This window comes from Cladosporium halotolerans (genome assembly GCF_011745625.1).
Source record: "Cladosporium halotolerans strain TM138-S3 chromosome Unknown Sca11, whole genome shotgun sequence".
Classification (NCBI taxonomy): domain Eukaryota; kingdom Fungi; phylum Ascomycota; class Dothideomycetes; order Cladosporiales; family Cladosporiaceae; genus Cladosporium; species Cladosporium halotolerans.
Window position 1 is genome coordinate 204,488 of NW_027191462.1, and position 26,339 is coordinate 230,826.

Here is a 26,339-nt window from a genome sequence, read left to right on the forward strand (position 1 = left end):
AGCATCCCCCTTACCAGAAGAGCTGCAACATAAGACTAGCTTCGTGTGACTATCAGCTTTATCAAACCTCCACACCCTCTGTTCCCGGAAATAGCGACAGGATAACCCTCAACCGGTCATTACAAGCGCCCCTTCACCAGTGACGATCTCCTCTTCACTGTCCGAAAAGTCGTCACAAGATCAAAACGTGCTACCTCTGTACCATCACGCACCTGCACCACCTCTACAACGAGCAGCTAGGCAACAACAGGTTTGCCGCAGCGCCGTTACTCAAGTCTTGGTTATGCCCGAGAAGTGATAGACCGTGAATAGCCTGCTTACAACGAGGCCGTATACCGTAGTTCATGGGGCGATTCTGAGGCAACCGAGCTGATCCGTGGCATCGTCTTAGTCGCGCAAGATGTACGAATGACTTCGAAACTAGGGCTCAGAAATGCTATAAGCGAGTGGATTCTAGGTTGACGCTGCAGTATAGGAAGATGAATTTCATCCGACAGCTTGAGGTCACGTAATCGATTCCTGATTCGAAGAGCTGAAGCGATGCGCCTGCGACCCTACCCTGAAGTAGGAAATCAAGAACGAGGGTGGGGAGGCGATGGTGAGGGTTGATCGCGACGAGACGGATGCAACTGCCGAGATCAACGAGGCTGAGGCCAAGGGAGAGTTCGGATCCATGAGCCAGGAAGCACCTTCACAGACTGTGCGAATGACAGCTCGACGAAGGAAGAGGGTGGTGAGAGAGTGGTTGAGGATGAGCAGACAGCTGAGGCGAGCTCGGCTGTGGCTCCGTGGTCCGCAGGGCGGACAGGAGATGGCTTGCATGATGGGGATCAAGAATCAGGCAACGCAATCGCCGACGCCGCGGATCCGTCGTATCGAACGTCGTATAAGGCTCCGCATGGAGCGTGTTTCAGGCCGCACCGAAGGGCCGCTGATGACGCTTGCGCCAGATCCGTAGATGTTTTGGCCTGATCGGTGAGCGATTAGGCGACCGGAGACCTAGATCTATGAACCCTGCAGAATGACTGCAGCGGCGTTCTAGAATAACCTTTCGACGTTTCGAGATCGGCCGCAGACGGTAAGGCGGGCGGGTTACGGGTAAGCTGTGCTGGTTGTGAGAAAGTATCTCGTGTCCACGGGATGCGGATTCGACTCCGCCGCGTTTGAAGATGCTTCCTTCCCACTCCAAAGAGACGCGAAACTCCTGTCGACGGACGACAAGCTGCCCCTGCATGTCCAAGCGACGAATGCGGTGAGGCAGCAAGGCAGTCGACATCATAGGCAATCTAATGCCGGAGATGGCTCGCGTTTGGGAAGGATCAGGCTGCGGCGCAGGGCGCTCACGCCGCTGGGCTGAGACCCGGCGGCTTGGATGCGAAGATCTGCCGCCGTTGCTCGCTTGCTGCGACGCCGCGTGAACTCTGCTGCGACGTCTAGACAAGGGCAGCGTGAGTAAGCGTGAGCATAACGCGAGCAGGCCGGCGGTGGGTGCAGGTGACCGGGACGCTGCTCTGGCGTGCGGCTCGCGGGCTGCAGGTAAGCGAGCCGCCTGCGACACCTCGCGGTGTTGTTGGCCTGCCGCACATGCGCGCGTGGCCGCAGTGCTGTTGTACTACTGTACAGGGCATATTGCGTCGCAGCAGCCATGTGCAGGCCACGGGCAGGCCACGCTGGCAGACGCCCGGCGCACATGGGCAGACGTCGCAGCTCGCGTCTCCAGCAGGGAATCAAGCGAGCCGGCGCCACGCCCCATCCAATCGCCGCCCGCCGCTCCAACTTACCGAGTCCTCTAAGCCTCCTTTCGCCTATCCGCCGTTTAGTGCATGCGATTTGTATTTACGCGAAAGCCACTCCTCCTCTGCCCTGGAGCCTCCGAACACTACGCTGCCCTAGCACGCCAGATCTCGCCAATGTCCTCTACCGTCGCCGCATCTTGCGCGGCCTCTGGCTCCGCCCGCCTTCTAGCGACCGCTCCATCGTGCATACGCCCGCCGTCAGCGAGCCCTGCCCGCCCCGTGCCTGCGCCATTGCAGCCGCACGCGAGTTCAGTAGGAACCATCAATGGCGTCCCTCAGTAAGCGAGTTTGATCCATCTTTCCGTCTTCGTCTCTGCACAATCGCTTGTCCGCCCTGCAAATCGCATAGTCGCCCTGCTCTTCAAACCTCCGTGCCTGACCGGCCTTGGTCGGTCTGCGTGCTGCTGCCTTTCCATATCCCCTTTCTCTCTGCGTCCTCTATGCACCACCAGTCTCGTATTCGCTCCTGGCATCATGTCCCTCACAGCTCCGTGCGTGAGCATATCATCGCCTCCTCTGCCCACTCGGCTCTTCGTCGACACCCGCAATCAACGTTCGTCCCGTTCGCATGCCCACAGGGCGCCGAGAGACCCGCCACATATGGCACCTAAGTCGCCACTTCGTTCTCCCGATCGTACGACGATTCTCAAGACCGCCGGCATCGCCTTGAATACCAGCTCGGTCGAAATCCACAGACTGGACGACAACTTGAATCGATCATACCGCCTCTCCGATCCGAGCACTCCCACTCAGTTTTGCCTCTTCAAGTGTCCACCTGCTTCCAACACACGTCTACTTCGTCACGAGCATGATCGTCTATCAACCGATTGCCACGCTCTGCAACTCCTCGGCCGACGAAAAACACTCCCCGCGACCCGACAATCAACCCTCCTGGATCACCAATCTTCAACGTTCGCATTGTCCGGCCCATACCATGGCATCCTACTTTCAGACCTCGACGAGCCACTCACGCCTTCCCGTCACAGGGCATTGGACAGAAGTCTCGGCCACTTCATGAAACGGCTCAACACCATCACCAGCCCCACGTTCGGCTCGCTCCAACGACCACAACACCAATCCTGGGCGCGTTGTTTTGCATCGATCTTGCTCGATGCCATTCGAGACGCGGAAGACGGACTCGTTAGCTTGCCTTATGCGGAAGTCAGGGAGCAGCTGAGGCGGCATTGGATTTCATTGGATTCAGTGGCGGACGCAAAGTTCACCGTCACCGAGCTTCCCGAAGACGGCATCGTTTTCGACGAAAGGACTGGCGAGGTGACGGGCTTGGTCGACTACGGAAGTGCCATGTGGGCGGACCCTCTGTTCGGTGACTATTTCGTGCGAGCGTCTGATGGGTTTATGGAAGGGTATGGGTCGGTCGACGGCGCGGATGCGAGGATCCGACGTTTGTTGTGAGTGACCCCTACGATGACTACTGACTTTTGCGTTCCATGCTGACTTTCCCTGTCCAGATACACCGTCTACCATTCCCTCGTCGCCATCGTACGCCAATGCTTCCGGCCTGGATCCGGGGGCTCCGAGTTCGAGGCACGCCGATCCCTCACGACCGCCCTGCAGTACCTTCGGGCTATTGCTGCGTCATGAAATGCCCACACGACAGCACCGTTTCAGCAGCCAGCTATAGGCGCCGGGCTTGTCTCCGGGCCCCTGTACTACATACAGTACCGCCATCCCCTATCGACGTCGCATTCTCGGCTGCCGGCCATGCTCCCGCTGTGGTGCGACGACACCCCCTCCAGCCATCCAGCCGCTTCAGGCCTGGCTGCGCGACGACGGAGCCCTTTCTTCGGCGATATCTCTACCACGCCACCGACATCTTAATCTTTCGACCGACGCCGTTTTAATCTTTCAGCATACCGGCATATATTCTAATCTCACGGCCTGCCTATCCATTCATACAGCGTTCACGCGTACACGTACATAGATTATACCCCCTAGAGAGAGCGAGTGTATATAGAACCTTTTACGATACTCATGAGCTTGAACCTATCTATCACATCCCGTTCGCATTTCAACATCTTTTCGTGAGTTAATGTTAGTAAAAGCTCACGTGGTGCACGGACCATGTGTGTCACTGTGGCATTGAGGCAGTGGGCGGCAGTGATGAGTTGTTGCACGCGAGTATGTACTTCAGACTTGCCGCAATGCTTTTGAGTTGTGTGGTCTGGCGTATTTCTTCTTGTTGTGTTGATGGTAATAATCGATGAGCATGAGTTTACTCAGAACTCGATTTCTACTTCCTCGTTGTAGGTGTGCTTCAGACTTTGGGAATCACATCAACAAAACATCACAATATGCCTACAACGTGGCAAACGCAGATCGAAAACGACCACTTGAATATCCAAAACAAGCAACAAGACGATAGAAAAGTAGTTCTGGTTCGAAATCTCACTGCACGTCGAAATGTTGTCACTGACCGCAACCCCAACCCTAACCCTGATTACCCCAAACAGTCAGCCAGTGCAGCGTCACGCGCGTCACGCACGCCGGTCCAACAAGGTGCCAACCAGGAACAAGGCACCAGAACTGCGATCGACTGACATGGGAGAGGTGCATAATCACATGTGGTGATTCTTATCATACAGTCCGCTCGCTATGTCTATCTTTGGACGTCGCCCGGCAGTCGAGGTCGAGAAGCTTATTTCACCGGGTCCAATGCCACGCGAACCATGCCATGCAGCAGACCACCAAAAACGCCAGCCAATGCCCAGTAGACGAAAGCCAAAGCCATCAGCTCGACAGTAGGAGAAGCTAACAGCAGCAATCAACCCAACCCGCTCCTGCCAGTCCTCATAATCTGCTCGACGGGCGTCAGCAAGCCGCTGCCCTCCTTGCCGAGCGCGGTGCCCTTCTGCCAGCCCATCTTCTCCATGAGCCTGTGGCCGAAATTCTCCCTGCCGATCTCCTTCGCGCCGCCGCCGACGACGTCGCCGTGGCGCAAGCCCGTAGAGCCCGTGTCGGCGCCGCGGCCCTTGCCGCCCCTCTGCGCCTTCGGCAGCGCGCCGCCCTTGGGTTTCTTGCCCTTGAAAGCCGAGTTCTTGAGGAAGCCCCTGTTGCTCGCGGCCGCGACGCGGCGGAACATGGCGTCGGAGACGTCGGCGGAGCGAGCGGTCTTGTAGAGGACCGGGGCGCGGTTCTTGCCGGCGCCGACGCTCTTGGACTTGAGGTTGAGGGCGTTCGCGAGCTCGTGCAGGGCCTTGCGGTCGTGCTTGTCCATGGGCGGGAAGGCGCGGGTCGTCTTGCCGGCGTCCTGCAGGAAGGCGCGCAGCTCCTCGTGGATCTGCGGCATCGTCATGCCCTGCTGGTACTTCTGGCCGAGGTCCGCCTTGCCCTTCTTGCCGGCGGCGCCGAGCAGGCCCTGCATGCGGAGCTCTTCGCGCTCGGCTTTCTTGAGCCGCTTTTTCTCGCGGTCGTTGGACCAGTGGCCGAGCATTTCGTCTTTGAGGTCGTCATCGGAGAGAGCGTCGAGCTCCGGCGGCAATTTACCCTTGCGGCCGCGCTTGGGTTTGAGCGAGGGACGCTCGAAGTCCATGATGTCGAAGCCAATGTCGCCATATTGATCGACAGAGTCGGCCAGGGCGGAGGCGTTGGGGAAGCTGAAGCCGCCGTTCTTCTTCTTGCTGCTGCCGCGCTTGCTCGTCGATTGTGCGAACGAAGAGTTTGCGAGGTCGGCCAACCCGGCCTTGGCCTGGTCCAGATCGCCGAAGCCATCTAGGTCGTCGACTTCCATGAACGCGCCGTCGTCAATGACGAGGTCGTCATCGCTGATGCCAAGCTCGGCCTGCTTTGCCCATAAGCGAGCCAGCGTCTCGTCGTCCATCGCGTCAATGCGGCGCTGGCGGAGATCATCTTCGTCTTCCCATTGCTCCTGCTCGTTGTAGAGTAGCTCTTCCTCCAAGTCCGAAGAGTCGAACTCAGAAGCGTCCTCGTCATCTTCGTCCTCGAGATCGTCCATATCCATGCCAAGCTCTTCATCCTCAGAATCCGAGTCGGTGTCCATCATCCGGAGTTCATCAAAGTTCGCCTGGCGAGTGCTGCCGTCCAAGACCTCGCTCTCGTCCACGGCTCTGCCGTCAACGACGAGAGAGGGACCACCCTCCGCCGAACGGATTCCGGTGATATCAACTTCCTCGCCAGCCTCTATCTGTGCCCGGAGATTCTCCATGTAGTCGTTGTAAGCAGCTTCTTCGTCATCCGTTTGGTCAGACTGCAAGTCGCGAAGAAGCTTGTTGGACCGCTTCCGACCCCGCTTTCCACGCCTGCTCGTCTTTCCAACCAAATCACGGACTGAGAGCTCGTTTGCAGGCTTCGAGGGACCGACGTCAGACTCCTCGATGTCCTCGAACTCGTCATCAGCTTGCTTCTGCGCCTGCTTTGCCTTTTTCTTATCCCGACGAGTCTGGTCCCACTCAGCCTGCAACGAGGCAATGGTTTCTTCTGCGCCCTTGTCCTCCTCCGGCTCTGCGAATGCCACCTTCGTAGGTCCCCGGGGTACAGCCTCCAGCGCTTCTTTCTCGGCGGGCGAGGGGTCCAAGTCGGGTTTAGGCGCACCCTTCCTCCACCATGATCCTGCGGGGGCTGGCGTGAACTCTTCGGAGGCTGACTGCAGCTGTTGATCCCATCTGGGTGCCTTTGCTGCCCAACCACGAGCGTCGCTTGCGACCTGACCATTCGATTCGCCTAGAAGTGCAGCGAGCAACTCGTCGGTCACATGTGCTTCACCTGCCGGAGGCTGAGGTGTGCGAGACTTGGCGGCCGCTTTCTGTGAAGGAACTTTCTGAGCGGCTTCCGGCGCTTGTCGGCGCTTCGATGAGTCACGGGAAGATACGATCGGATCGTCGACCACCTTTGGATTGTTGCGACCATGGAACAAAATGACCTCTTCGCTGGAGTCTGAAGGCGTCGGCGACGCAGGGCGCGTGGGAACCTTGGCTTGCGACTTCGAGGGCCGGCTCAATGAAGGGTCGCCTTCTGTGTCTATCACAAAGGACAGAGTCTCTTCCTGTGGCGGGGTGGGCGGCTTGCCCAAAGTTGCTGGTGCGGCACCGGGGCGCGAGTCTACAGTGCCGTCTAATGCAGGGATCGGTGCCTCGACGTGTTCGTGAATGTGCATGGCCTTGGTGCCTTGTGCGATATCGACGTCGGTGTCTGTCACCATGGTGTTCTCCAGTGTTGAGTCGTCCACGTCATCGTCCATCGTGGTCTGCATTGCCTCGTCCTCAACTTCGTCGTCGTCGTCGTCCTCCTCGTCCAAGGCAACCGTAATCTCCTCTTCTTGTATGCTTTCGTCCTCTTTCTCGACGGGAGTGTTTGTGCCGGCGCTGACGAAGGCGATGCTCTGGTGCCTTAGCTTGAGCCCTGACTCTCGCGGGGTGGACTCTCCGGAGCGCTGTGCAAAACCTCGAAACATCGGGTTGTCGTTGTCGTCATCTGTGAAGTAGAAGTCTCAGCAAAGTTATTTGACACGAGGTTGGAAGCTTCGACGGGAGTGCGCCTGCTTTGCATGTGACACTGGGGCAGACCGACCGTCATCGAAGTTGCGAGCGAACTTCTTCATCCATGGCGCCTTCCCGCCAGAGTGTGCGTTCTGCGCCTTCACCTTCTGCTTGGCCCTGCCTTGTACCTTGCCTCCCTTCTTTTTGGGCATGCTCGCAGTGGCGAAAGCTGAATCTGACGGCGAGCGCAGGCGGGATGTGATGTGTGCGGAAGCGCGGTCGCTGAGGGTGAAGAAGAGGCGACCGGCACCTGCGGATAGTAGCAAGCAGAAGAGACTGTGCGAAGAGTGCGGTGGGAGAGAGTGTGGATGTCGGCGTAAAAAGTCGCGATTGGAGGTGCAAAGGGACAAAGGCGAACCTCCAATCAAGGGCCCACGCGCATTGTCAGCCATGACGATCTGATCTGCGCCAGCCCTTATCGATACCGCCGCCGCCGCCTGCTGCCCGCCCACCGCCCCGTCACGCCCGTGTGTCACCCTGCGCCCCTCACCACCACTGCACGTCGCTTGCTCGTGCGCAACATCCGTCTGTTATCGCTTGCAGTTCGCATCGGCGGGTCTGTAAGCCCATCCTCCTAATACTCACTCTTCCTCAGTCGCTACGGTCCCCTTTGCGCGGCCGTATGATCTCATAATCCGCGACCCTTCCTGCAGTGCCACTGAGCTGCCTGAGCTCTGATCACGGCACATGCACACCCTCCACGCAGACCGCAGCCCGTGACCTACCTAATCTCCTCCACTCTTCACCTTGTAATTCCTCCAAGCCCACGTCCTCCGTTCTACGCTACTCTTGCTGTGTCGTCGGCCATGGCCAACAACGACTTCACCCGCTTCAGCAAGAAGGTCGTCCAGTACTTCTGGGACCCACTGCCTCGGAATGACGATCCGTCGCAGATATGGTGCCTGGGTCGGTCATACGACTCGCGCTACCAGAATGCTCGTTCTTCCCACTCGACCAGCTCATCGCCACCTGCGGCATCTGATTCTGGGGTCTCGCAAGCGGACTCTGCAGTGGTAGCTCCATCGCGGGACAAGGAGGCAGAGGCAACACAGCCCAGTGGGGATTTGACTACAAAGAGCCAGGCCGAGCTATCAAGGGCCGAGGAAGAAGCACTCGGATGGCCAACTGAGTTTCTCGACGATCTGGAGTCCCGCATCTGGCTCACTTATCGCAAAGACTTCCCGCCTATACCCAAATCCAACGATCCGGCAGCCGCCTCAGCCATGTCCTTCTCCACCAAGCTACGCAATCTAGCAAACCAAGGCGCCTTTACGAGTGATACCGGCTGGGGTTGCATGATTCGAAGCGGTCAGTCTCTACTTGCAAACACGTTTGCCTTATTGCAGTTGGGGCGGGACTGGCGTCTTGGACAGCAAGAGCAGGAGCATAAAGCGTTACTTGCGTTGTTTGCGGATACACCGGAGGCACCTTTCTCAATACACAAGTTCGTTGAGCACGGCGCCGAAGCTTGCGGGAAACATCCTGGCGAATGGTTTGGCCCGAGTGCTACCGCCAGGTGCATACAGTGAGTCTTTTCGAGTAGCAACTCACGCGACACCTCACTAACCTTACCTGCAGGGCCCTTGCTTCCAAAACACCCACTTCTGACCTCCGCGTCTACGTGCGACCAGACGATGGCGATATCTACGCCGATTCCCTCCTCGCCGCCGCCACATCCCCCGACGCTCCACAAACCTTCCATCCTACCTTAATCCTCCTCGGCGTCCGCCTTGGAATCGACCGCATCACACCAGTCTACCACGCCGCGCTAGCTGCCGCCCTCCAGCTACCCCATTGCGTTGGCATCGCCGGCGGCCGCCCCTCGAGCTCACATTACTTCCTCGGCCACCAAGGCGGCCAGCACTTCTTCTACCTCGACCCGCACTCCACTCGCCCGGCTCTTCCACTCGACCCATCTCCCGAAGACATCGCCTCCTGCCACACGCGCCGCGTTCGCCGTCTCGGAATCGCAGAGCTGGACCCCAGCATGCTGCTAGGCTTCCTCGTGCGCTCACGGGAGGAGTTCGAGGAGTGGAGGAAAGCGGTCGCCGCTGTGCCGGGAAAAGCTATCATCCACGTGCACGAGACGGAGCCGAAGTACGCCACTGGGCCGGAGAGACCTGGGGCGGTGGATGAGGTTGAAGCCTGGGAGACGGGGGACGAGGAGATGTGAAGGAACGGGGGAAGGGGCTTTCATCCTGCATTTGGCGAATACTACACGCATGAAGGGAGCGACGCAGGGGAATGGAGTTCTTTTGGAGAAGGCGAAATGATAATTAATCGCGCCTACGATGTGAAATGAGACATATACCCGAGGATCACTCTTTCTCGTCAACTTCATTGAAGGATCTCATGCCGTACCTCACGTGTCGGGCCGGTGACGTTTCAGCAGAGCGCATTGTGACCAGTGCTCTGCCTCCTGCCCGCCATCTTCTTTACGGGCCAGCCGCCGGCTTATACAAGCCTCTCAGGAGCTTGCATGTTTCCCTGAGCTTGTTGCGCCAAAACGCGAAAGTGGCGCGTCCGCATGCTGTGGTCTGCGATCCCCGTGATTCCGTGTAGGTATTATTCGCTTATCGTCACTTTCGTCGTGCTGTGTTATATCTTGCGATATATGAAGGCACATTCAGATGAAATGATCGTAATTCAAAACGCATTCAATGTTGCTTTTCAAGCAGATCAAATGGCAAAGGAGATGGAAGAATGCAGGAGGTTTGGAGTTATCAATCATGCATTTCATCTGCCTTCTAACTGCTGCTTCTCCCACCCGCTGCTACTGTACAGCACCATTTGTGTTTCGGAAGAACAGGGCGCGCTTTGCCCTCTTGCCCTCTCAGCAGCAATAGCCATGGTATAAAAGTGAAAAGGAAATATGGGAGGAAAACAGCCCATGGTGTGAAAAACCCAAAATAACACCCCGTGTGATCGCATTATCGCGCGCAACGCCCGTTGAACCCGCCCTTCATCATGACTTGGTGGTTGTGAATGAAGTACTACCCAGAAAGCAAAGCCAAATAAATCTCAGATGAGACCGGATGGCGTTTACTTGGAGGAAGAGGAGTACTTGGTGACGGCCTTGGTGCCCTCAGAGACGGCGTGCTTGGCAAGCTCACCGGGGAGGATCAGGCGGACGGAGGTCTGGATCTCGCGCGAGGAGATGGTGGACTTCTTGTTGTAGGCGGCAAGCTTGGAGGCCTCAGTAGCGACGCGCTCGAAGATGTCTGAAATGGATGTCAGGATTGGACGCGCTTTGAGATCGGATCGAGATATGCTTACCGTTGACGAAAGAGTTCAGGATGGACATGGCACGGTTGGAGATACCAGTGTCGGGGTGGACCTGCTTGAGGACCTTGTAGATGTAGGAAGAGTAGGTCTCCTTGCGGGTCTTGGTGCGCTTCTTCTTGTCGCCAGAGGGAGCGGCGGTCTTCTTGCCGGCCTCCTTCTTCTCGGCGGGAGCCTTGCCAGCCGGGGCCTTGCCGGCGGTGGTGGGAGTCTTCTGAGGTGGGAGTCAGTGGATTGCGCGCAAAGGTCGCGTGAAAACGCGTGTTTCGGTGATGCGCCTGGACGAACCTGAGCCTTGGGAGCCATTTCGAGTGAGTCGGGTCTAAAGACGCGGTTTTTGGATGTGGGTGAGGTGGGTGAGCTGAGTGTGGTGGTAGCTGGTGATGAAAGTCGATGGATGCTGGTGATGTGGTTGTGGGAGAGGAAGAAGTCAAGGGCGACGAGATTCGGGGACGGCGACGTTCTTGTACGAGCGGGCAGCGAAGCCGCGGGCTGCTTGTGATTGCGGGCGCAGGCGCGAAGCTGCGCCGCGCTAAGCCCGATACAGCCGAATCAACATCAGCGTCGCGCGCGTTTCCTGCCAAGGCTCACAATCAAACCCGCCGCTGCTGCGTCGCGCCCCGCGACTTCTTAAGCCAGCTGCCCGCCCACAACACGGCGACCTTGCTCCTTTCTCTCCATCTTCACGCCGCTCCATCCATCACGACACATCGATCAGTCGACATCAATCGCCTCTAACAACCCAACTTCACCACCCAAACAACCCCACCCACCCAAATCCATCAAAATGACTGGCGGCAAGTCTGGCGGAAAGGCCTCTGGCACCAAGTCCAACGCGCAATCGTGAGTTGACCCCATCCATCACTGAGATCCGACTCAGTCCATCGCCTTTGAGCCATTTCCGGCTTCAAAACGACGCGTCTATCACCCGCAATCTCCATCGGCGCAAACTGACATCATCCCAGCCGTTCCTCCAAGGCCGGTCTCGCGTTCCCCGTTGGTCGTGTCCACCGTCTCCTCCGCAAGGGCAACTACGCCCAGCGTGTCGGTGCCGGCGCTCCCGTCTACCTCGCTGCCGTTCTCGAGTACCTGGCTGCTGAGATCCTCGAGCTGGCTGGCAACGCTGCCCGCGACAACAAGAAGACCCGTATCATCCCGCGTCACCTTCAGCTCGCCATCCGCAACGATGAGGAGCTGAACAAGCTCCTCGGCCACGTCACCATCGCCCAGGGTGGTGTCCTCCCCAACATTCACCAGAGTAAGCTCCACCCGACCCTCCGCGTTCTCCGCGCATCCACTGACATCCATTTCAGACCTGCTCCCCAAGAAGACCGGCGGCAACCCCAAGGGCGGCAAGGCCAGCCAGGAGCTTTAAGCTCTGAAATCATTCGACATCTTCACAACACAATGGGTTCCGGCGCAGTATGGGGTTGCTTGATGACTTTGGGTTCATCATGGGCACGAAGCACAGGGTTAACACGGGTGCTTATTGATTGAGATTTCCAACTTTTTCCTTTTTTGAGATTGCTCCTCGGGCCTTTTTATTCCCTGGTCAGCACGAGGAGAAATGCGATGGCTGTACATTACACCCGCAGAGGACAGGCAGAAGGCGATAGCGAGCATTACGAATGATACCTCCTTAACAATCCACTATAATCATTCCAACTCTACGATTCTTCAATCAGACTTGATCAATCTGCAAAGCGAACCATATGCTTTGGATAATGGCCATGCAGGCTGTTTTCCATGTGCTCTCGTCGGCTGACGCAACGAGGTCACAAAACGAAATATGTGAGCTCATGTCTATACAGATGCTCTGCGATAGTGTGTTTCGGAGCGTGAAGACCTCCCAGGTTAATGCCCCCGAAAACGCGTCTGATTTGTCCCGAATCTGGCAACTTTCTGATCACAAAAAACTATCAGATTATGTAAGATAGGGAGGCAGACGAAAAGTGATTATGCGCGCGCGAGTTTAGCGCGCAAGCCATGCGCTACGAAGCCCAGCCACAGCCGACGTGAATCGGCTGACTGATGCGAAAGGGGAGCCCAAGACGTCAGATTGCCAAGTCCGGGGGAATGCGGGATGCGATATGATACTGTGGACAGGGCATATCGGATATCGGGTGATGATCAGGGTTGGGGTGGAGCCATACATGGGTCGAAATGAAAGCAGGAAGTGCAGATGATTGATTGACGGTGGCTTAAGAGGCATGCACCGTGGAAGAAGAACAAGTCGACCTGCACCCGGGTATAATTGCAAAATGAGCCATGATCAATTGACGGTGGAATATGCTCATGTCGTTCGAAACAGCGAAAGCGAGCCATGAGGTATGAAATTGTTGCCATCTGGCCAAGCAGCTCGGTAGGAGGGAGATGGACCATTGCGCCGCGAGCTGTGTTCTCATGAAGCCTGTCTTTTTCATATGTTCGGCCTCTTCCTAGCTATCTGCCAGCAATATACACATTTCGGTTGAACAAAAAAACGCCACATTCCCATCAAGCGCTGCTCTAGCTTACAGATGCATGTGAGGCGGGGCTGAAAGCTTGCGTTAGCAGGAGTGTTGGAGTGAAGTCGGATGGATCAAGAATGGCGGACTCACGTTCGGTCGACGGGACAGGCAGGTTGCGCTCGTACTTGCTGCCGCCAGGTGCAGTAGGCGCTCTGTAAGGGTCGGGGTGCTTCCACTTGTCCAGCAGGTTCTCGGTCTCCTCGATGATTAACTGTGTTGATGGCTGAATCAGCAATTGCTCGCAAATAGCCCAGTCTTCTCCATTTATATTTGCCGCAAAGCCTCGCGTCTTTTCATGAACTTCCTTCGGTGTGGGAGCACGTACTCTCTGCTGTCTGGGCTCTGTGACGTGCTTGTTCGCCTCGAAAAGGCCGCGGATGTACATAGCCTGGCCGCGCCAGACATAGCGGTGGACTGCCCAGTCGAGGGCAAGCTTAAGGGACCGGCGGTAGAGGGAGCTGGAGGAGCATCAGAGCTGTGTCGCGCGCGCGCAATGGGTCCGGGAGGCTGCTCACAGGATCTGGGGCTTGGAGGCCATGGTTGGGGATGGTGCTGGCCGTCGCGGCCTGCCAATGGGTTTAGAGTAGAGACTGAGTCATCTGTTAGCTGCTTTGCCAAGCTCTCTGCGTCCGGCGCGCGTACTTACGGTGGGTGCTATGCTGTCCACAGGCGTGCGACACACTGCCGGCAGCGACGCTGATGGAGGTGCTGTTTGCCTCGGGTATACCCGCGGAGCCTCTCACAGCCCGGCTAGGCACGGAGCAGCCCGGAGCGCTGGCGCGGTGTTGCGTCGTTGGCTTCGGACGACCTCCGCTGCGCGAAGCTGGCTGAAGATCTCCCTCCTGCTGGCGAGCCTTCCTTCCAAGTCGGAACGGTACATCATCCCTAGCTATTTCCTTCACCTCTGGTTGAACACACCACCACTCCGCTCTTCTGCCCTTGCCATCGTGCCGGGCTGCCTGTCTCTCCGTCACTCAGCTTCTCTCTCCGGCTTGATCACCAACACGGTCCTCGAAAGGCTCACTGCCATCTCTGGAAACATGTCGAGCTCGCAATGTCTGCGCCGTCTGGCCGCCTCTGGCGCCGCCCAGCGTCCTGCATCTCTCCTCACTCAGAGCTCAAAAAGCGCCAGGAGTCTGCTGAGAGCGCCCGCCGCAGCCCGCTCCCTCTCATACGCCGCTAAGCCCTCATGGAGCTCATACTCTGCCCTGCAGTCACAGTATGTTTGGATCAATAGAAGGATCAGTCGGGCGACCACTAATGCTGTGACAGACAATCTTCCCCCGCCTACCAGTCGCGCCAGTTCAGCATGTCTCGTAGCCTGAAGGGTAATGCGACCAGCGTTCCCGCAATACATCGCAATCGCTAATAAATCGCGCAGGAGAGGAGATCGTCAAGGTTCCCGAGATGGCCGAGTCCATCTCCGAAGGTACTCTCAAGCAGTTCAGCAAACAGGTCGGCGACTACGTCGAGCAGGATGAGGAGATCGCTACCATTGAGACCGACAAGATTGACGTCGCGGTCAATGCCCCGGCTGCTGGTGTGATCAAGGAGTTCTTGGCCAACGAGGAGGACACTGTTGTCGTCGGGCAGGACCTTGTCAAGCTCGACGCCGGTGCTTCCGCGCCTGAGGGTGGCGCCGAGAAGGCAAAGGAGGAGCCCAAGGCGCCTGCTTCCGAGTCCCAGGAGACCAGCTCGCAGCCCTCGGGCCAGAAGGAGGAGGCCAAGCCTGCACAGGAGGAGAAGAAGCCCGAGAAGCCCAAGGAGGAGCCTAAGAAGGAGGACAAGCCCGCCCCTGCGCCCAAGCCCGAGAAGAAGGAGGCCAAGGAGCCCAAGGAGGAGTCAAAACCGGCCACTCCTGGCAACCGCGAGGAGCGCCGTGTCAAGATGAACCGCATGCGTCTGAGGATCGCTGAGCGCCTGAAGCAGTCCCAGAACACCGCTGCCTCGCTCACCACCTTCAACGAGGTCGACATGTCCGGCCTCATGGAGATGCGCAAGCTCTACAAGGACGAGATTCTCAAGAAGACTGGCACCAAGCTCGGCTTCATGGGTGCTTTCTCTCGCGCTGCCTGCTTGGCCATGAAGGAGGTCCAGGCCGTCAACGCCTCCATTGAGGGCCCCGGCAGCGGTGACACCATCGTCTACAGGGACTTCGTCGACATCAGCGTTGCTGTCGCTACCGAGAAGGGTCTCGTCACCCCGGTCGTCAGGAACGCAGAGTCTCTCGACATGATCGGTATTGAGCAAGAGATCTCCAACCTCGGCAAGAAGGTAAGCATTGAGCCTTGTCACACAAACTTGAAGCGCATCTGTACTAACTGGTCTTACAGGCTCGCGACAACAAGCTCACTATCGAGGACATGGCCGGCGGCACCTTCACCATCTCCAACGGCGGCGTTTTCGGCTCCCTCATGGGCACCCCTATCATCAACCTGCCCCAGACTGCCGTGCTCGGTCTGCATGCCATCAAGGACAAGCCCGTCGCCATCAACGGCAAGGTCGAAATCCGCCCCATGATGTACCTCGCCCTCACTTACGACCACCGCATCCTCGACGGCAGGGAGGCCGTCACTTTCCTCGTCAAGATCAAGGAGTTCATCGAGGACCCCAGGAAGATGCTCCTCGCATAAACGCATCGGGCGGCTGCTGTAGGATTTTGAGCAACGGGGGGAGCGAAGGGAAGACTTGTGTACATACAACCTCATCCGCATGTGAAATTCTAGTTTGTTCTATCACGTGCACGTCTTGGCTTTATTCGCTTTTTAGTGCTGTTCGCGCCTTGGGAGATGACGATCTAGCCAAGGAGCTCTACAGCATCGCTCTAACCCCCGTCAGGCCAAGCTCTGACACCACCCACTCCTCGACGACCTTCACCAACCCCTCAACCTCCTCCCTCGTATTCCCCGCATGTAGACATATCCGCACCCTCTCACTACCCGCCGGCACCGTCGGCGGCACGATGCCTCGCACCACGAATCCTCGCTTTTGGCAGTACGCGGCCAATTGCTTCGGCGCAGGAGTCAGCAGCGACAAGATCGGGGACTGAGGTGCTTGAGACGGCACGGAGAGAATCGGGTCGGTTTTGGGGAGGCGCTCGATGAGAGTTTGGAGTAGGGTGTGTAGGTGTTTGGTGAGGGATTGCAAATTTTGGGAGAGCTAGGCGGCCATGGTCAGTTGTGCTTCATTGTGGGGCGTTTGGATTTTTGGGGAGAGTGACTTACTGCTTCGCTTTCGCCTCGTTGCAGGTAGGTGTAGGAGGCGCGGATGGCGGCGAGGGAGGGGTATGAGAGGAAGGTTGTGTAGATCAAGGGGCGGGCGTAGTTGATGAGGTATTGTCGGATTAGTGGGGAGCAAAGAAGGATGGCTGCTGTATGTTAGCCACGGCTGTGATGAATGATGTGGTTGAGGGATGCCGTCGTACCTCCATTGCAGGCTAATGCTTTGCCGAAAGTGTGTAGTCGTACCAGCACTTCATCTTCCAGTCCTAGTTGGGAGACCAGTCCTCGCCCATTTGGACCGAGCACACCATTCGAGTGTGCTTCGTCGACAATCAGGTGGCCATTGCCACGTGGGAGTAGCTCGTGGACAGCATCGACTATGTCTTTGAGGGGCGCCACGTCACCGTCCATGCTGTAAACCGCCTCAACGGCGACGAAGACATTTCTCCGACCGCTTCGGATGAGCTCATCGCCATCAATGAGTCTTCGCAGAGCGGTTTTGAATGCATTGGCAGAATTGTGGGCGAAAGCTACTTTCTGTCCTGCTCTAGAGAGGCGCATGCCATCGTGGACACTGGCGTGAATGAATTCGTCATAAATAATGGCATCTCCCGGTTGCGGTAAACAAGAGAATAAGCCGGTGTTCGCATCGAAGCCAGAGTTGCACAGAAGGCCTTTTTCAGCCCGGTGGAAAGCCGCTATGTCGTCTTCGAGTCGTTCAGCATAGGTGGAGTTGCCGTCCAGAAGCCTGGAGCCACCGCTTCCTAGACGTGTCGTGGCAGGCCCACGCTGTAATTCTGCCAGATAAAGATCTCTCAATTCTTGACAAGTGGCCAGTGAGAGGAAATCATTACTGCTGAAGTCGACAGAGTTGGGCGGTGGCACAGTCAGGGATCGGATGGTGCTGTGCGACTTGCGCTTGTTCAGCGATATTGCCAGAGCATCATCGAGATGCGTTCCGCCTCCTCTGATCATCCCAAGAATTATACTCCAATCTGCATGGTCTGCTGTCGCGTGCAGACGAACAATCGAGGAATCCAACAAATATTGACTCAAGATATTGGCTCAAGCCTCATTGCCCTATGGGAATCGGTGGGTCACGCCCTAAGCCCCGCGGGTCCCCAACAATGCTGCAGGTCCAAAAGGACCGAGGTTGGATCGACCGAGACTAGAGTACGTGCCTCTGCAGCCTTGCCCAGAGAAAGAGTAAGCGTGAGCTACCCTTGTCTCTACTGCGTTCCGCGAGCCAGGTTGGCGACTTCATGCCAGCACTCTCCTCAACATGAGAAGAGTGGCAAGCTCCGCCTTGTGGCCTCGGCTCCGCGCCCTCCAGATCTACGGCGCGAACACCGGCGTAGGGAAGACCATCTTCTCTTCTGTGCTCTGCGCCGCGTTTCAAAAGAAGCTCCGTAGAGTTCAGTATGTGAAGCCTGTCTCTACTGGACCCTTGGACGAGGCCGATGACAGGTATGGAGCTCTATCTCATCTCTTCGATGGCGGGAATCCTGCCCGTCGATCATTGGCACCTTAATAAAACTGACTCGCTTACCTGGTAGCCATATTTCTGCGTTTGGCTCTGGTATCAAATCAAAGACATTGTACCAATTCGACGAGCCTGTGAGCCCGCATATCGCTGCTCGTGGGTCGTCCGTATGTTGCCTACCACGCTCCTCTCTCATCGACAAAACCGCAGGTGTGACTAATACTCATACAGCTACCTATCTCTGACAACGAGATCAGCGTCGCCCTCTATGATGAGCTCAAGAGCTATGCTACTGGCGAGGATGGTATAGCCATCGTGGAGACTGCAGGTGGCGTGCTTTCTCCCGCGCCATCTGGTAGCACCCAAGCAGACCTCTACAGACCCCTTCGAATGCCAACTTTTCTTGTTGGCGACCATCGTTTGGGCGGCATTGGCTCTACTATCTCGGCTTGGGAGTCTCTTCACATACGTGGCTACGATGTACAATCCGTGGGTCTGTTCGCGGAAGGCAGGTATGAGAATGCTGCTTATCTGAAGGACTACTTTGCGGAGAGGAACATCCCGTCCTTCTCTATAGCTCCTCCTCCTGAGCCTGCCGCAGCACGCGATGAAGACATCAAGGCTATGAAAGCTTACTACGAGAGCTCAAGCGTGAATGCCGAGGTCATTGGCTTCGTGGAGTCCTTCCTGAAGGCGCACGACAAGCGAATCGAAGACTTGCGTGAGATGCCGAAGCAAGCGACAGAGGCCATTTGGCATCCTTTCATGCAGCACAGTGAAAGAAACGAAGGCAACGTCGTCGCCATGGAATCTGCGTACGGTGATTATTTCCAAACTTATACTAAGCAGAAAGACGTGCCTAGCGGTGCTGGTCAAGAAGAGAAGGCCCTGCTCTCTCCCGCGTTCGACGCTTCAGCATCTTGGTGGACCCAAGGCCTCGGTCATGGAAATCCTCAACTGGCTCTCACAGCGGCCCACGCTGCAGGCAAATACGGACATGTCATGTTCGCGGGTGCTGTGCACGAGCCTGCATTGACGCTCTCGCAAACTCTCGTCCATCGCATGGGCAACGCGCGCCTAAGTAAGGTCTTCTACACAGACAACGGAAGCACAGGAATGGAAGTCGCTGTCAAGATGGCCCTCCGCGCAGCTTCCAAGCGCCACGGCTGGTCGCCCGAGGACAATGTGGAGATCCTGGGCCTCATTGGTAGCTACCACGGCGACACCATGGGTACGATGGACTGCTCCGAACCCAGTATCTTCAACAAGAAAGTCGAATGGTACCAAGGCCGTGGCCACTGGCTGGATTTCCCCCAGGTGAAGCTTCGTGACGGCCAGTGGGTAGTCGAGCCGCCGAAATCGATGCGAAAGACCGTTGGCAAGACTCGTACTTTCAACTCCCTGGCTGAGATCTTCGACCTCGACGCTCGTCGTGCAGACTGGGGTCGCTACCGCTCATATCTCGATGCTGAGCTGTGGCACCTGAGACAGCAAGGCCACAAATTTGGCGCTCTGATCATGGAGCCCGTCATTCTTGGCGCAGGAGGTATGATGTTCGCCGACCCGCTCTTCCAGCGCTGCCTCGTAGAGGCTGTCCGTGGCATTGACCCCAACATCGACAACGCGAAGGCCGTGGATGGTCAAGGCGCGGACAAGGACTGGCAGGGTATGCCGGTCATCTTCGACGAGGTCTTCACGGGCTTGTATCGTCTGGGTCGCTTTGACGCTGCCGGCTTCATCGGTGCAGACCCGGACATTGTCGTCAACGCGAAGTTGCTGACTGGTGGTCTGCTGCCGCTGTGCACCACGACTGCAAGCGAGGCCATCTTCGAGGCTTTCCTGAGCGCAGACAAAAGCGATGCTCTTCTGCATGGACACAGCTACACTGCGCATGCTATAGGCTGTTCGGTTGCGAATGAGAGCTTGGCCACCATGTCCAAGCTCAGCCAGAGCGACGATTGGGCAGGGTTCAGGCAAGACTGGAAAGCCAGCCTGGCAGTACAGGAGACCAAGGACGTCGGCAAGGGTTCAACGCCTTGGAGCATGTGGTCTCAGTCATTCGTCGAGACCGTCTCGCGCAAGCCAAATGTCGACTACGTCTTCGCCATTGGCTCGGTGTTCGCAATGTCGCTGAAAGACCCAGCTGGCTCTGGATATGCTTCCACTGCCGCTACCGGCCTGCGTGACAGGCTTTTCGCCGGTAGCCGGGCAGGTGAGCCTGTAATACATTCTCGTGTACTGGGCAATGTGCTGTACCTCATGGGTGCCATGACTAGCACACCAGAGACTCTAAAAGGCGTAGAGGAGACTGTGCTGGAAGCTTTGAGCAGATAGTGACGGTCAAAAGTTCTTTTCACTGCCGTCTATGTATCGTGGCTAATTCGTAACTTCATCTTTAACATCCAAATCATGCCTCGCCGTCATCGTGAACTCACTCATGGGTATCATAGCGCAAATCCGCCCAATGCAAATTCTTACCACACGAACCCAAACGATCCGCCTCCACTGCTCTTAGGCTCCTGTGCCTCCTCTCCAGGCACCTCCACGCCTTGCTCTCGTGCCACCCGATATATCTCCTTCGTAATCCTTTCCACATCCGTCTTCTTTATGGGCACCCTGTGCGTCCCATCCCACTCAATGACCGTCGCGCTCTCAGGATCATGATACTGCTTCAACATCTTCCTATGCAAATGCAACCCATTGTCGTTCAACCCGTGCACGTGAATCGTCGGTAACCTCAGGACATGCGGGCTCGGGTGCGGGTAATCGAAGCCCTCGCTGATCTGGCCCGGCGTCACCAGCGCCGGATGCCGCGAATGTTCGCAGAACGAGACCAGCGGCGAGCGGCCAGCGAGCAAGACAGCGAACTTGTAGTCCGTATCCGCGCGCCCGTCCTTCTCCATACGGATCTGCTGGTCGTACAGCAGACTGGCGCTCAGCTTCGCGCCCTGCGAGAAGCCAATCAACCCAACCCAAGGTCCGTCACCCGCGTCCTCGCGCTTGCACGTCTCGATGTTGTACATCACCTCTTCCTCGGCGCTGTCGTCGTCGATCTCCGCATGCTCGGGCAGCCAGCGCAGCCAGCGCCGGAACGGGCCCCAGTCTTCGTACACGGGCACTATGCCGGGCCCTGCGGCGCAGAAGAAGGGCCCGTCGGCGAAGACGAGGCGGAAGTCGGGGAGGTTTTTGATCAGGGCGCGGGCTTGGGCGCGGAAGACTTCGCCGGTGACGCCGCCGCCATGGAGGCAGAGGATGCGTGGATGGTGTAGCGTGGGGTCCTCATTGGCAGGGCCAGGCACGTGTCCGGGCGGTGCGGCCATGTTGACGTCGAAGACTGGATGAGGTTGTGGTGAGGGCGGTGAGGGTTGGGGTGCTGGACCCGGCGAAAGGTTTGGGAAAGAAAGGACCTGTGATATGATATGGAAAAAAGGAGAGTAATTTTATCTATGTCTTGACCAAATTTAGAGCTAATGTGCTAGGAAAATGCAGCAATAATAGTACCTTATGCTTGCGGCTGAGATGAGTGAGATGATGCTACCTCGGACTCCGGGCGATGTGGAGCGCCGGACGTGACGACCATGATCTCAACGGTTGCGCATAGACGTTCAGGCAGAAGATGCCGCAAAGGAGTTGGTTCACTACAAATTCAAATCTTCCCTCGTCCACGCGACTGAATGCTGAGATGTGTGCATTAGTTGTCTGGCAAAAGAAGAGGGATATGTGAATCCGCGAACGCCAGTCCATTTGCGGTTGGCTGCTTTGGTACTACTTCAACTTTCGCACTCCCTCGAGGGCTGCACCACGCCATTTTGCATGTTCCGTAGTACAGGCCGTTCAATAACAATTCGAAAACCTTGGTTCGACACTCGATTGAATACTCTGCAGGTTCCCAGTACCGTAGGCTACATTCTGTACCTATCCTGCGTTGTTGGGCAGTCTATAAAAGCCCCGAGGGTTCTGAGACAGGTCTTGGGGGTATCACAATGCTCTAGAAATGCTCACGACCTCTCCGGCTGTTTCATGTTGCCACCTTCCACATGTCTCCCTCCCTGACCACCTCACCTCTCCCTTCCATTTCTCCCAACAAGAACAGGACCTCCTCTTCTCCGTACGTGAAGGTTGGCAAGACCATCTTAAGCATGTTCGCTATGCCCATCATTCCACCGACTTCCTTGGCTCCACCATTTCGCAACATGTTGGCGATGAATATTTCGAACATGGGTGCGTTCTCGCGAAGCACTGCATCCTCCGACCTGACCGCGGAGAAAGCCTCTTCTTCCGCAGCGGTGTTGGAAGTCGGCGCAACGTCCATGTCAAGGCGCTCGAGAACCGCGTATTCAGCTGCAATCGGCTGGTAGAGGACACGTTTGTGCGACCAATATGACAGCGCATCAGATACGAGCTCGGAGTCCATCGACAGTTTCTTTTGTAGTTGCTCGGCGGTGAAGCTTAACCCAGTGTCTAATTCGTCCGAGGCGAACGCGTTTATGACACTGGCACGCCAGGCAGGTATATCAGGCTCGGTAATGGTACGATCTTCCAGCTCCAGCGTGACTGACATGCGACCCAGAGCGTCCTGCCATTCAAGACGTCGCTGGCCGCTGTAACGCGAGAACATTTCGCCTGTGTGGTTGAGAGTCCCCGCGAACTTGTCAGGAACAGCGAATTTATTTGAGCGGAGCTGAGGCCAGAAGAAGCTGGACAAGATTCGGAAGCTCATCGGTTCACCACTATCGGTCCCTTGCTGAGATGGTGAAGCGTCTATGGGCGAAGGCAAACGCCCGCGCTTAGGATAGTAAAGGTCGTTGCGGCGGTTGGCAACAAGCTTGACCATGGCAAGGAATTGCGCGTGCTTCATGCGTCCTTCGAACTGTCGATACAGCATTGGCAGAGTGATGCCTTCGCCTGGAATTGCAGCTTGAATGTCGCGAGGGGTGGGTGTTGAGGTAGCACGCGTGCGACGAGGAAGAATTCTCTTCTCCAGCATGACCGAGTCACGCATATCCTTGAGCATGACCTCTGCTGCCTGCAGTTTACTGGGGTCGAACCGGGACTTGAAGAGTTCAACGAGCCTAGTCTCCTTCGCAAATTCGGGATCTGTAGCCTGCAGCAGATGTTGCGCAAGAACGTTCGTCATTTCTTTGATGAAGTCATCCTGATCGAACAGACCCAAAATGTAAGACAAAATGTCCTCAGACTTGTTGTACTTGTGATTTGAGCCAGCATCGATAGGATCTGGAACCCAATTCATGTCGTCCCAGTTCAAGCCTCTATCATCCCTAGTGTCTTCCAACGAGGATGTCTGGGCTGCTTTGGCGATATCGGCACAAACCTTGCCATCGCTTTCTGCAACGAGATTGCCTTCGGGGTCGATGTCGGCAAGGAAACTAGCCGCTATCACACTGACAGTATCGTCACGTGCCCTCAAGTAGCCTCGCAAGGGAGAAGCGACTTTGTCAAGAAGCACACCGCGCGCGTCAAGGAGTTTGAAGGCGTGTATGACATTTACATACACGCTCAGTAGTTCAACTGTCGTGGCGCCGGCGTGTAAGATGCGCTGCTGCACTTGGCGGATGAATGCTGTGCACAAAGATACCTTCTCCAACGTGGTTGCTGTCACGATGTGCTCCTTAATGTCGAGTAGCGCGCCTTTGCTTTCTGGCCAAACTTTGACATAGTCGAAGAGCGCTTCGGTCCGCTTGCGAACGAGGCTGAGTGCTGCGCTCGTAGCCATCCTCTCGACGTCGTTACCAGTGAACCGGAAATTGCTTCCAGTAAGGGCACTGATAGCACCCTGTATGCATGGAGCAAAGCAGTCCTCAATCCAAGTTTTCAACCGCGGTACCACAGTCTCATACCCACTCCAATCGACCTGAAAGCATTGCCGCTCAACAGCTGGGCCATCCAGCAGCCGGTGGGTGGCAAGTGCCAGGGCCCGCTGGGCAAGATCGCCGCCGAGTCCAACTCCATACAAGGACTTCAGAGGGAAACTCTTGAAATTGATTTTGCAGTGGCAACGGTCGTCCTTGAGACATTTTTCTGGATTGCTGTAGATTCCGAGCTCGGTTCGCATGTGTTGATAAAGCGCGCTGCCTAAAGTTTTCATCACTCGCTGGCGTGGTAGAGAATAGAGAACCAGAGAGTGCCATCGCCTTAAGATATGTGCACGAAGCGCTTCAACGCCAGCTTTAAAGGTAGTGCTACGTGTAGCCGACGTTAGACGCGCCAAAGGTTCAAAGTACAACTCCTGGGCCTCTCCCAGCGTTTGCGCCGTGCTTGTGATTAGGGCATTGGCTCTCGAGACAGCTATGGGTTTCTGCCATTGTGAAAGATCAGGCAACACATGCCGCCTGAAGTGTGATGAAATTCGGTCGAGATACCAGTCTGCTAAAAGGAGTAGCTGATCATTGGAAGAAAGGAGCAATTTGAAGGCCTCAATATCCTGATGCTGAGGAGGTTCTGGATTGTCGCTGGGCTCTCCATCTAGGTACCTTGTTGCTAGACTCCAAGCTTTGGCTGTTTGTATGGCCTCATCTGCGGCCGTTTCCGGTAGAGTAAACCCTCCAAATGGCTGGCCTGGAGATTTCAGAACACCAATTGTTGGAGTTGCTTCAGGTGTTTGGGTAGTAAACACTTTCGGCGGAAAGACAGAACTGAGCTGTACGTCTGCCACGGCCATCTGCGCGTTGGACGCTGGGCATGTATTGTGTCTTCGTTAGATGTTCACACGCTGCTTACCGTTTGGGCTTCGTCTAAGCGCGGCATTCGCGAGCGAAGCAGGCGCGCGGTCACATGCTTTCCCTTGGCGCGCTTATGACGTCGTTCTGCCAGCAACGCCGAAACCTGCGAGAGCTAGCGATCAACCGCCGCTACTTGCACTGGCCTCGTTTGTTTGCCAGCAGTTCGGTGACGAACGTCCTTTCTGCATCCTTCTGACCACTTACCACCCCCTACCGCTGTACTCCTGTACCTTCACTATTACGGCACCTTCTCTTTGAATACTACGCACAACACGAAACATTCATACGAACGCGTGCGAACCAACGGCAGCCTACAGACACCGCCAACATGTCTAAGAGATCAGGTGTGCCTAATGGCGTGGAGAAGGCCGCCAAGGAGGTTTCTCAACAGCCTAGTAAGTCTCGTACAGTTTTGGCTGCTGGTAAGCTTCTCGTACTGACAAGATGCAGCTCCGAATAAGCAGGCCCGTTTGCTCCAAGCCCAGGATCCTGGCCACTTCAGCTTGGTGCGCGCCTACCACCTTGCCGACTTTATCACCCTCATGAACGGCTTCTGTGGTGTCATGTCTATTCAGTTTTCCATGCGCTACTGCCTCGGCTCTCCACAGGATACCGGTCACCTATGGACGGCTCTGGCATTCATGCCGTTTGGCCTGTTATTCGACTTCTTTGACGGCATGGTCGCGAGGTGGAGAAAGAAGAGCAGCTTGATGGGTGCAGAGTTGGACTCGCTGGCAGATCTTGTGAGTTCAGGGACAATGACTCGGCATACTGTGCGACGCAAGGACGAGTATGCTAACAATCACCACTAGATCTCCTTCGGCGTCGCTCCCTCCATGTGCGCGTTCGCTGCCGGCTTCCGCACCGGCCTTGACCAACTCTTCCTCACCTGCTTCGTCCTGGCCGGCCTCGCACGCCTCGCTCGCTTCAACGTGACCACCGACAACGTGCCTAAGGACGCCAACGGCAAGGCAAAGTACTTCGAGGGACTTCCGATCCCTACGAGCTTGGGGATCATGGCTTTGACTGCGTTCTGGTTGTCCAAGGGCTGGATTCAGGAGAGCATCCCCTACGGCACTGTCATGACGGGCACTATCCTTGAGTTCCACCCAGTGGTCATGCTTTTCCTGGCCCACGGATGCTGCATGGTGTCCAAGACTCTGCACGTGCCGAAGATCTAGACTTTTGTGCTGGAAGCGCACGGAGATGAAGTAGGTGGGACGAGCTATGAGTTCACGATTCTATGCTCCTAAAAGACAAGCGAGGCGTTGGATGTTTTCTAGCGGCTCAGACACAAGAATCAATCGATCAGCCAACCATTTTTGAAGAAGCGACTGGTTTGCTAGTGGGCTACTGTTGACCAAGTTCCTCGCCAATCGTAAGGTATATGGGTAGCAATCGCGAAATTCGCTTGTGCACCACATGATGTCAACGCAACACAGTAGCCTTCCAGTGGCCGAGTGATCGACACGACTTCCGATTGTTGATCCTCGTCAGTGGCAGGATTCTGTTCTTCCATCGCTGTATTGCATGCGGTGCATGCCTGAGTAGATTTCGTTCACATGACCGTGCATTGACATACGTGCGGTGGGGTTGCTAGGGTTAGGGTTGGGGTTGCGTTGTGAATGCACCAGTCCGTCGCTTTTGGTCCGAGATCTTCCTGTGTAGACACATGCTCGGAAGCTCTGGATTGGACATTTTCGAGAAATAGAGAGCGTATTCGAACCCAAGTTCGGGTGAGATGATGCTGTTTCGCGACATGAAATCTTGTTTCTCGGAGCAAGACTTGGT

The 26,339-nt window shown here is 56.4% G+C and overlaps 13 protein-coding genes across 13 annotated transcripts; 7 read left to right on the top strand and 6 right to left on the bottom strand.

Annotated features, from left to right (window-relative positions):
• Nucleotides 1-595: 595 nt before the first annotated feature.
• Nucleotides 596-958, top strand: WHR41_04294 (uncharacterized protein; the record flags this gene model as incomplete). Its single annotated transcript, XM_069372900.1, has 1 exon — nucleotides 596-958. One exon carries the CDS (start codon nucleotides 596-598, stop codon nucleotides 956-958), a length of 363 nt encoding a protein of 120 aa, XP_069230329.1.
• A 1,257-nt stretch (nucleotides 959-2,215) lies between these two features.
• Nucleotides 2,216-3,713, top strand: WHR41_04295 (uncharacterized protein). Its single transcript, XM_069372901.1, has 2 exons — nucleotides 2,216-3,208; nucleotides 3,269-3,713. Exons 1-2 carry the CDS (start codon nucleotides 2,271-2,273, stop codon nucleotides 3,399-3,401), a joined length of 1,071 nt encoding a protein of 356 aa, XP_069230328.1. The 5' UTR covers nucleotides 2,216-2,270; the 3' UTR covers nucleotides 3,402-3,713.
• An 868-nt stretch (nucleotides 3,714-4,581) lies between these two features.
• On the bottom strand, nucleotides 4,582-7,646 carry WHR41_04296 (uncharacterized protein; the record flags this gene model as incomplete). The annotated part of the gene is made up of 2 exons (XM_069372902.1): nucleotides 7,344-7,646; nucleotides 4,582-7,247 (listed from the first exon to the last, which is right to left on the bottom strand). Exons 1-2 carry the CDS (start codon nucleotides 7,462-7,464, stop codon nucleotides 4,582-4,584), a joined length of 2,787 nt encoding a protein of 928 aa, XP_069230327.1. The 5' UTR covers nucleotides 7,465-7,646.
• Nucleotides 7,647-7,802: 156 nt separating this feature from the next.
• On the top strand, nucleotides 7,803-10,020 carry WHR41_04297 (uncharacterized protein). Its single transcript, XM_069372903.1, has 2 exons — nucleotides 7,803-8,837; nucleotides 8,891-10,020. The coding sequence occupies exons 1-2, from the start codon at nucleotides 8,119-8,121 to the stop codon at nucleotides 9,483-9,485; spliced, it is 1,314 nt and encodes a 437-aa protein (XP_069230326.1). The 5' UTR covers nucleotides 7,803-8,118; the 3' UTR covers nucleotides 9,486-10,020.
• On the bottom strand, nucleotides 10,021-11,038 carry htb1 (Histone H2B). The gene is made up of 3 exons (XM_069372904.1): nucleotides 10,883-11,038; nucleotides 10,589-10,808; nucleotides 10,021-10,533 (listed from the first exon to the last, which is right to left on the bottom strand). The coding sequence occupies exons 1-3, from the start codon at nucleotides 10,898-10,900 to the stop codon at nucleotides 10,355-10,357; spliced, it is 417 nt and encodes a 138-aa protein (XP_069230331.1). The 5' UTR covers nucleotides 10,901-11,038; the 3' UTR covers nucleotides 10,021-10,354.
• Nucleotides 11,039-11,212: 174 nt separating this feature from the next.
• htaA (Histone H2A) lies at nucleotides 11,213-12,264 on the top strand. The gene is made up of 3 exons (XM_069372905.1): nucleotides 11,213-11,437; nucleotides 11,560-11,852; nucleotides 11,908-12,264. The coding sequence occupies exons 1-3, from the start codon at nucleotides 11,382-11,384 to the stop codon at nucleotides 11,967-11,969; spliced, it is 411 nt and encodes a 136-aa protein (XP_069230330.1). The 5' UTR covers nucleotides 11,213-11,381; the 3' UTR covers nucleotides 11,970-12,264.
• Nucleotides 12,265-12,843: 579 nt separating this feature from the next.
• On the bottom strand, nucleotides 12,844-14,232 carry WHR41_04300 (uncharacterized protein). Its single transcript, XM_069372906.1, has 5 exons — nucleotides 13,751-14,232; nucleotides 13,620-13,694; nucleotides 13,430-13,562; nucleotides 13,195-13,315; nucleotides 12,844-13,130 (listed from the first exon to the last, which is right to left on the bottom strand). Exons 2-5 carry the CDS (start codon nucleotides 13,640-13,642, stop codon nucleotides 13,108-13,110), a joined length of 300 nt encoding a protein of 99 aa, XP_069230236.1. The 5' UTR covers nucleotides 13,643-13,694; nucleotides 13,751-14,232; the 3' UTR covers nucleotides 12,844-13,107.
• WHR41_04301 (uncharacterized protein) lies at nucleotides 13,944-15,848 on the top strand. The gene is made up of 4 exons (XM_069372907.1): nucleotides 13,944-14,323; nucleotides 14,377-14,432; nucleotides 14,486-15,378; nucleotides 15,438-15,848. The coding sequence occupies exons 1-4, from the start codon at nucleotides 14,145-14,147 to the stop codon at nucleotides 15,735-15,737; spliced, it is 1,428 nt and encodes a 475-aa protein (XP_069230235.1). The 5' UTR covers nucleotides 13,944-14,144; the 3' UTR covers nucleotides 15,738-15,848.
• Nucleotides 15,781-17,366, bottom strand: WHR41_04302 (uncharacterized protein). The gene is made up of 3 exons (XM_069372908.1): nucleotides 16,529-17,366; nucleotides 16,329-16,471; nucleotides 15,781-16,263 (listed from the first exon to the last, which is right to left on the bottom strand). The coding sequence occupies exons 1-3, from the start codon at nucleotides 17,298-17,300 to the stop codon at nucleotides 15,916-15,918; spliced, it is 1,263 nt and encodes a 420-aa protein (XP_069230237.1). The 5' UTR covers nucleotides 17,301-17,366; the 3' UTR covers nucleotides 15,781-15,915.
• A 161-nt stretch (nucleotides 17,367-17,527) lies between these two features.
• Nucleotides 17,528-20,142, top strand: WHR41_04303 (uncharacterized protein; the record flags this gene model as incomplete). Its single annotated transcript, XM_069372909.1, has 3 exons — nucleotides 17,528-17,792; nucleotides 17,882-17,975; nucleotides 18,040-20,142. The coding sequence occupies exons 1-3, from the start codon at nucleotides 17,608-17,610 to the stop codon at nucleotides 20,140-20,142; spliced, it is 2,382 nt and encodes a 793-aa protein (XP_069230241.1). The 5' UTR covers nucleotides 17,528-17,607.
• Nucleotides 20,143-20,282: 140 nt separating this feature from the next.
• On the bottom strand, nucleotides 20,283-21,128 carry WHR41_04304 (uncharacterized protein; the record flags this gene model as incomplete). Its single annotated transcript, XM_069372910.1, has 1 exon — nucleotides 20,283-21,128. The coding sequence occupies one exon, from the start codon at nucleotides 21,126-21,128 to the stop codon at nucleotides 20,283-20,285; it is 846 nt and encodes a 281-aa protein (XP_069230239.1).
• Nucleotides 21,129-21,826: 698 nt separating this feature from the next.
• On the bottom strand, nucleotides 21,827-23,542 carry WHR41_04305 (uncharacterized protein; the record flags this gene model as incomplete). Its single annotated transcript, XM_069372911.1, has 1 exon — nucleotides 21,827-23,542. One exon carries the CDS (start codon nucleotides 23,540-23,542, stop codon nucleotides 21,827-21,829), a length of 1,716 nt encoding a protein of 571 aa, XP_069230238.1.
• A 1,140-nt stretch (nucleotides 23,543-24,682) lies between these two features.
• On the top strand, nucleotides 24,683-25,971 carry WHR41_04306 (uncharacterized protein). The gene is made up of 3 exons (XM_069372912.1): nucleotides 24,683-24,943; nucleotides 24,999-25,291; nucleotides 25,361-25,971. Exons 1-3 carry the CDS (start codon nucleotides 24,877-24,879, stop codon nucleotides 25,727-25,729), a joined length of 729 nt encoding a protein of 242 aa, XP_069230240.1. The 5' UTR covers nucleotides 24,683-24,876; the 3' UTR covers nucleotides 25,730-25,971.
• The last annotated feature ends 368 nt before the right edge of the window (nucleotides 25,972-26,339 follow it).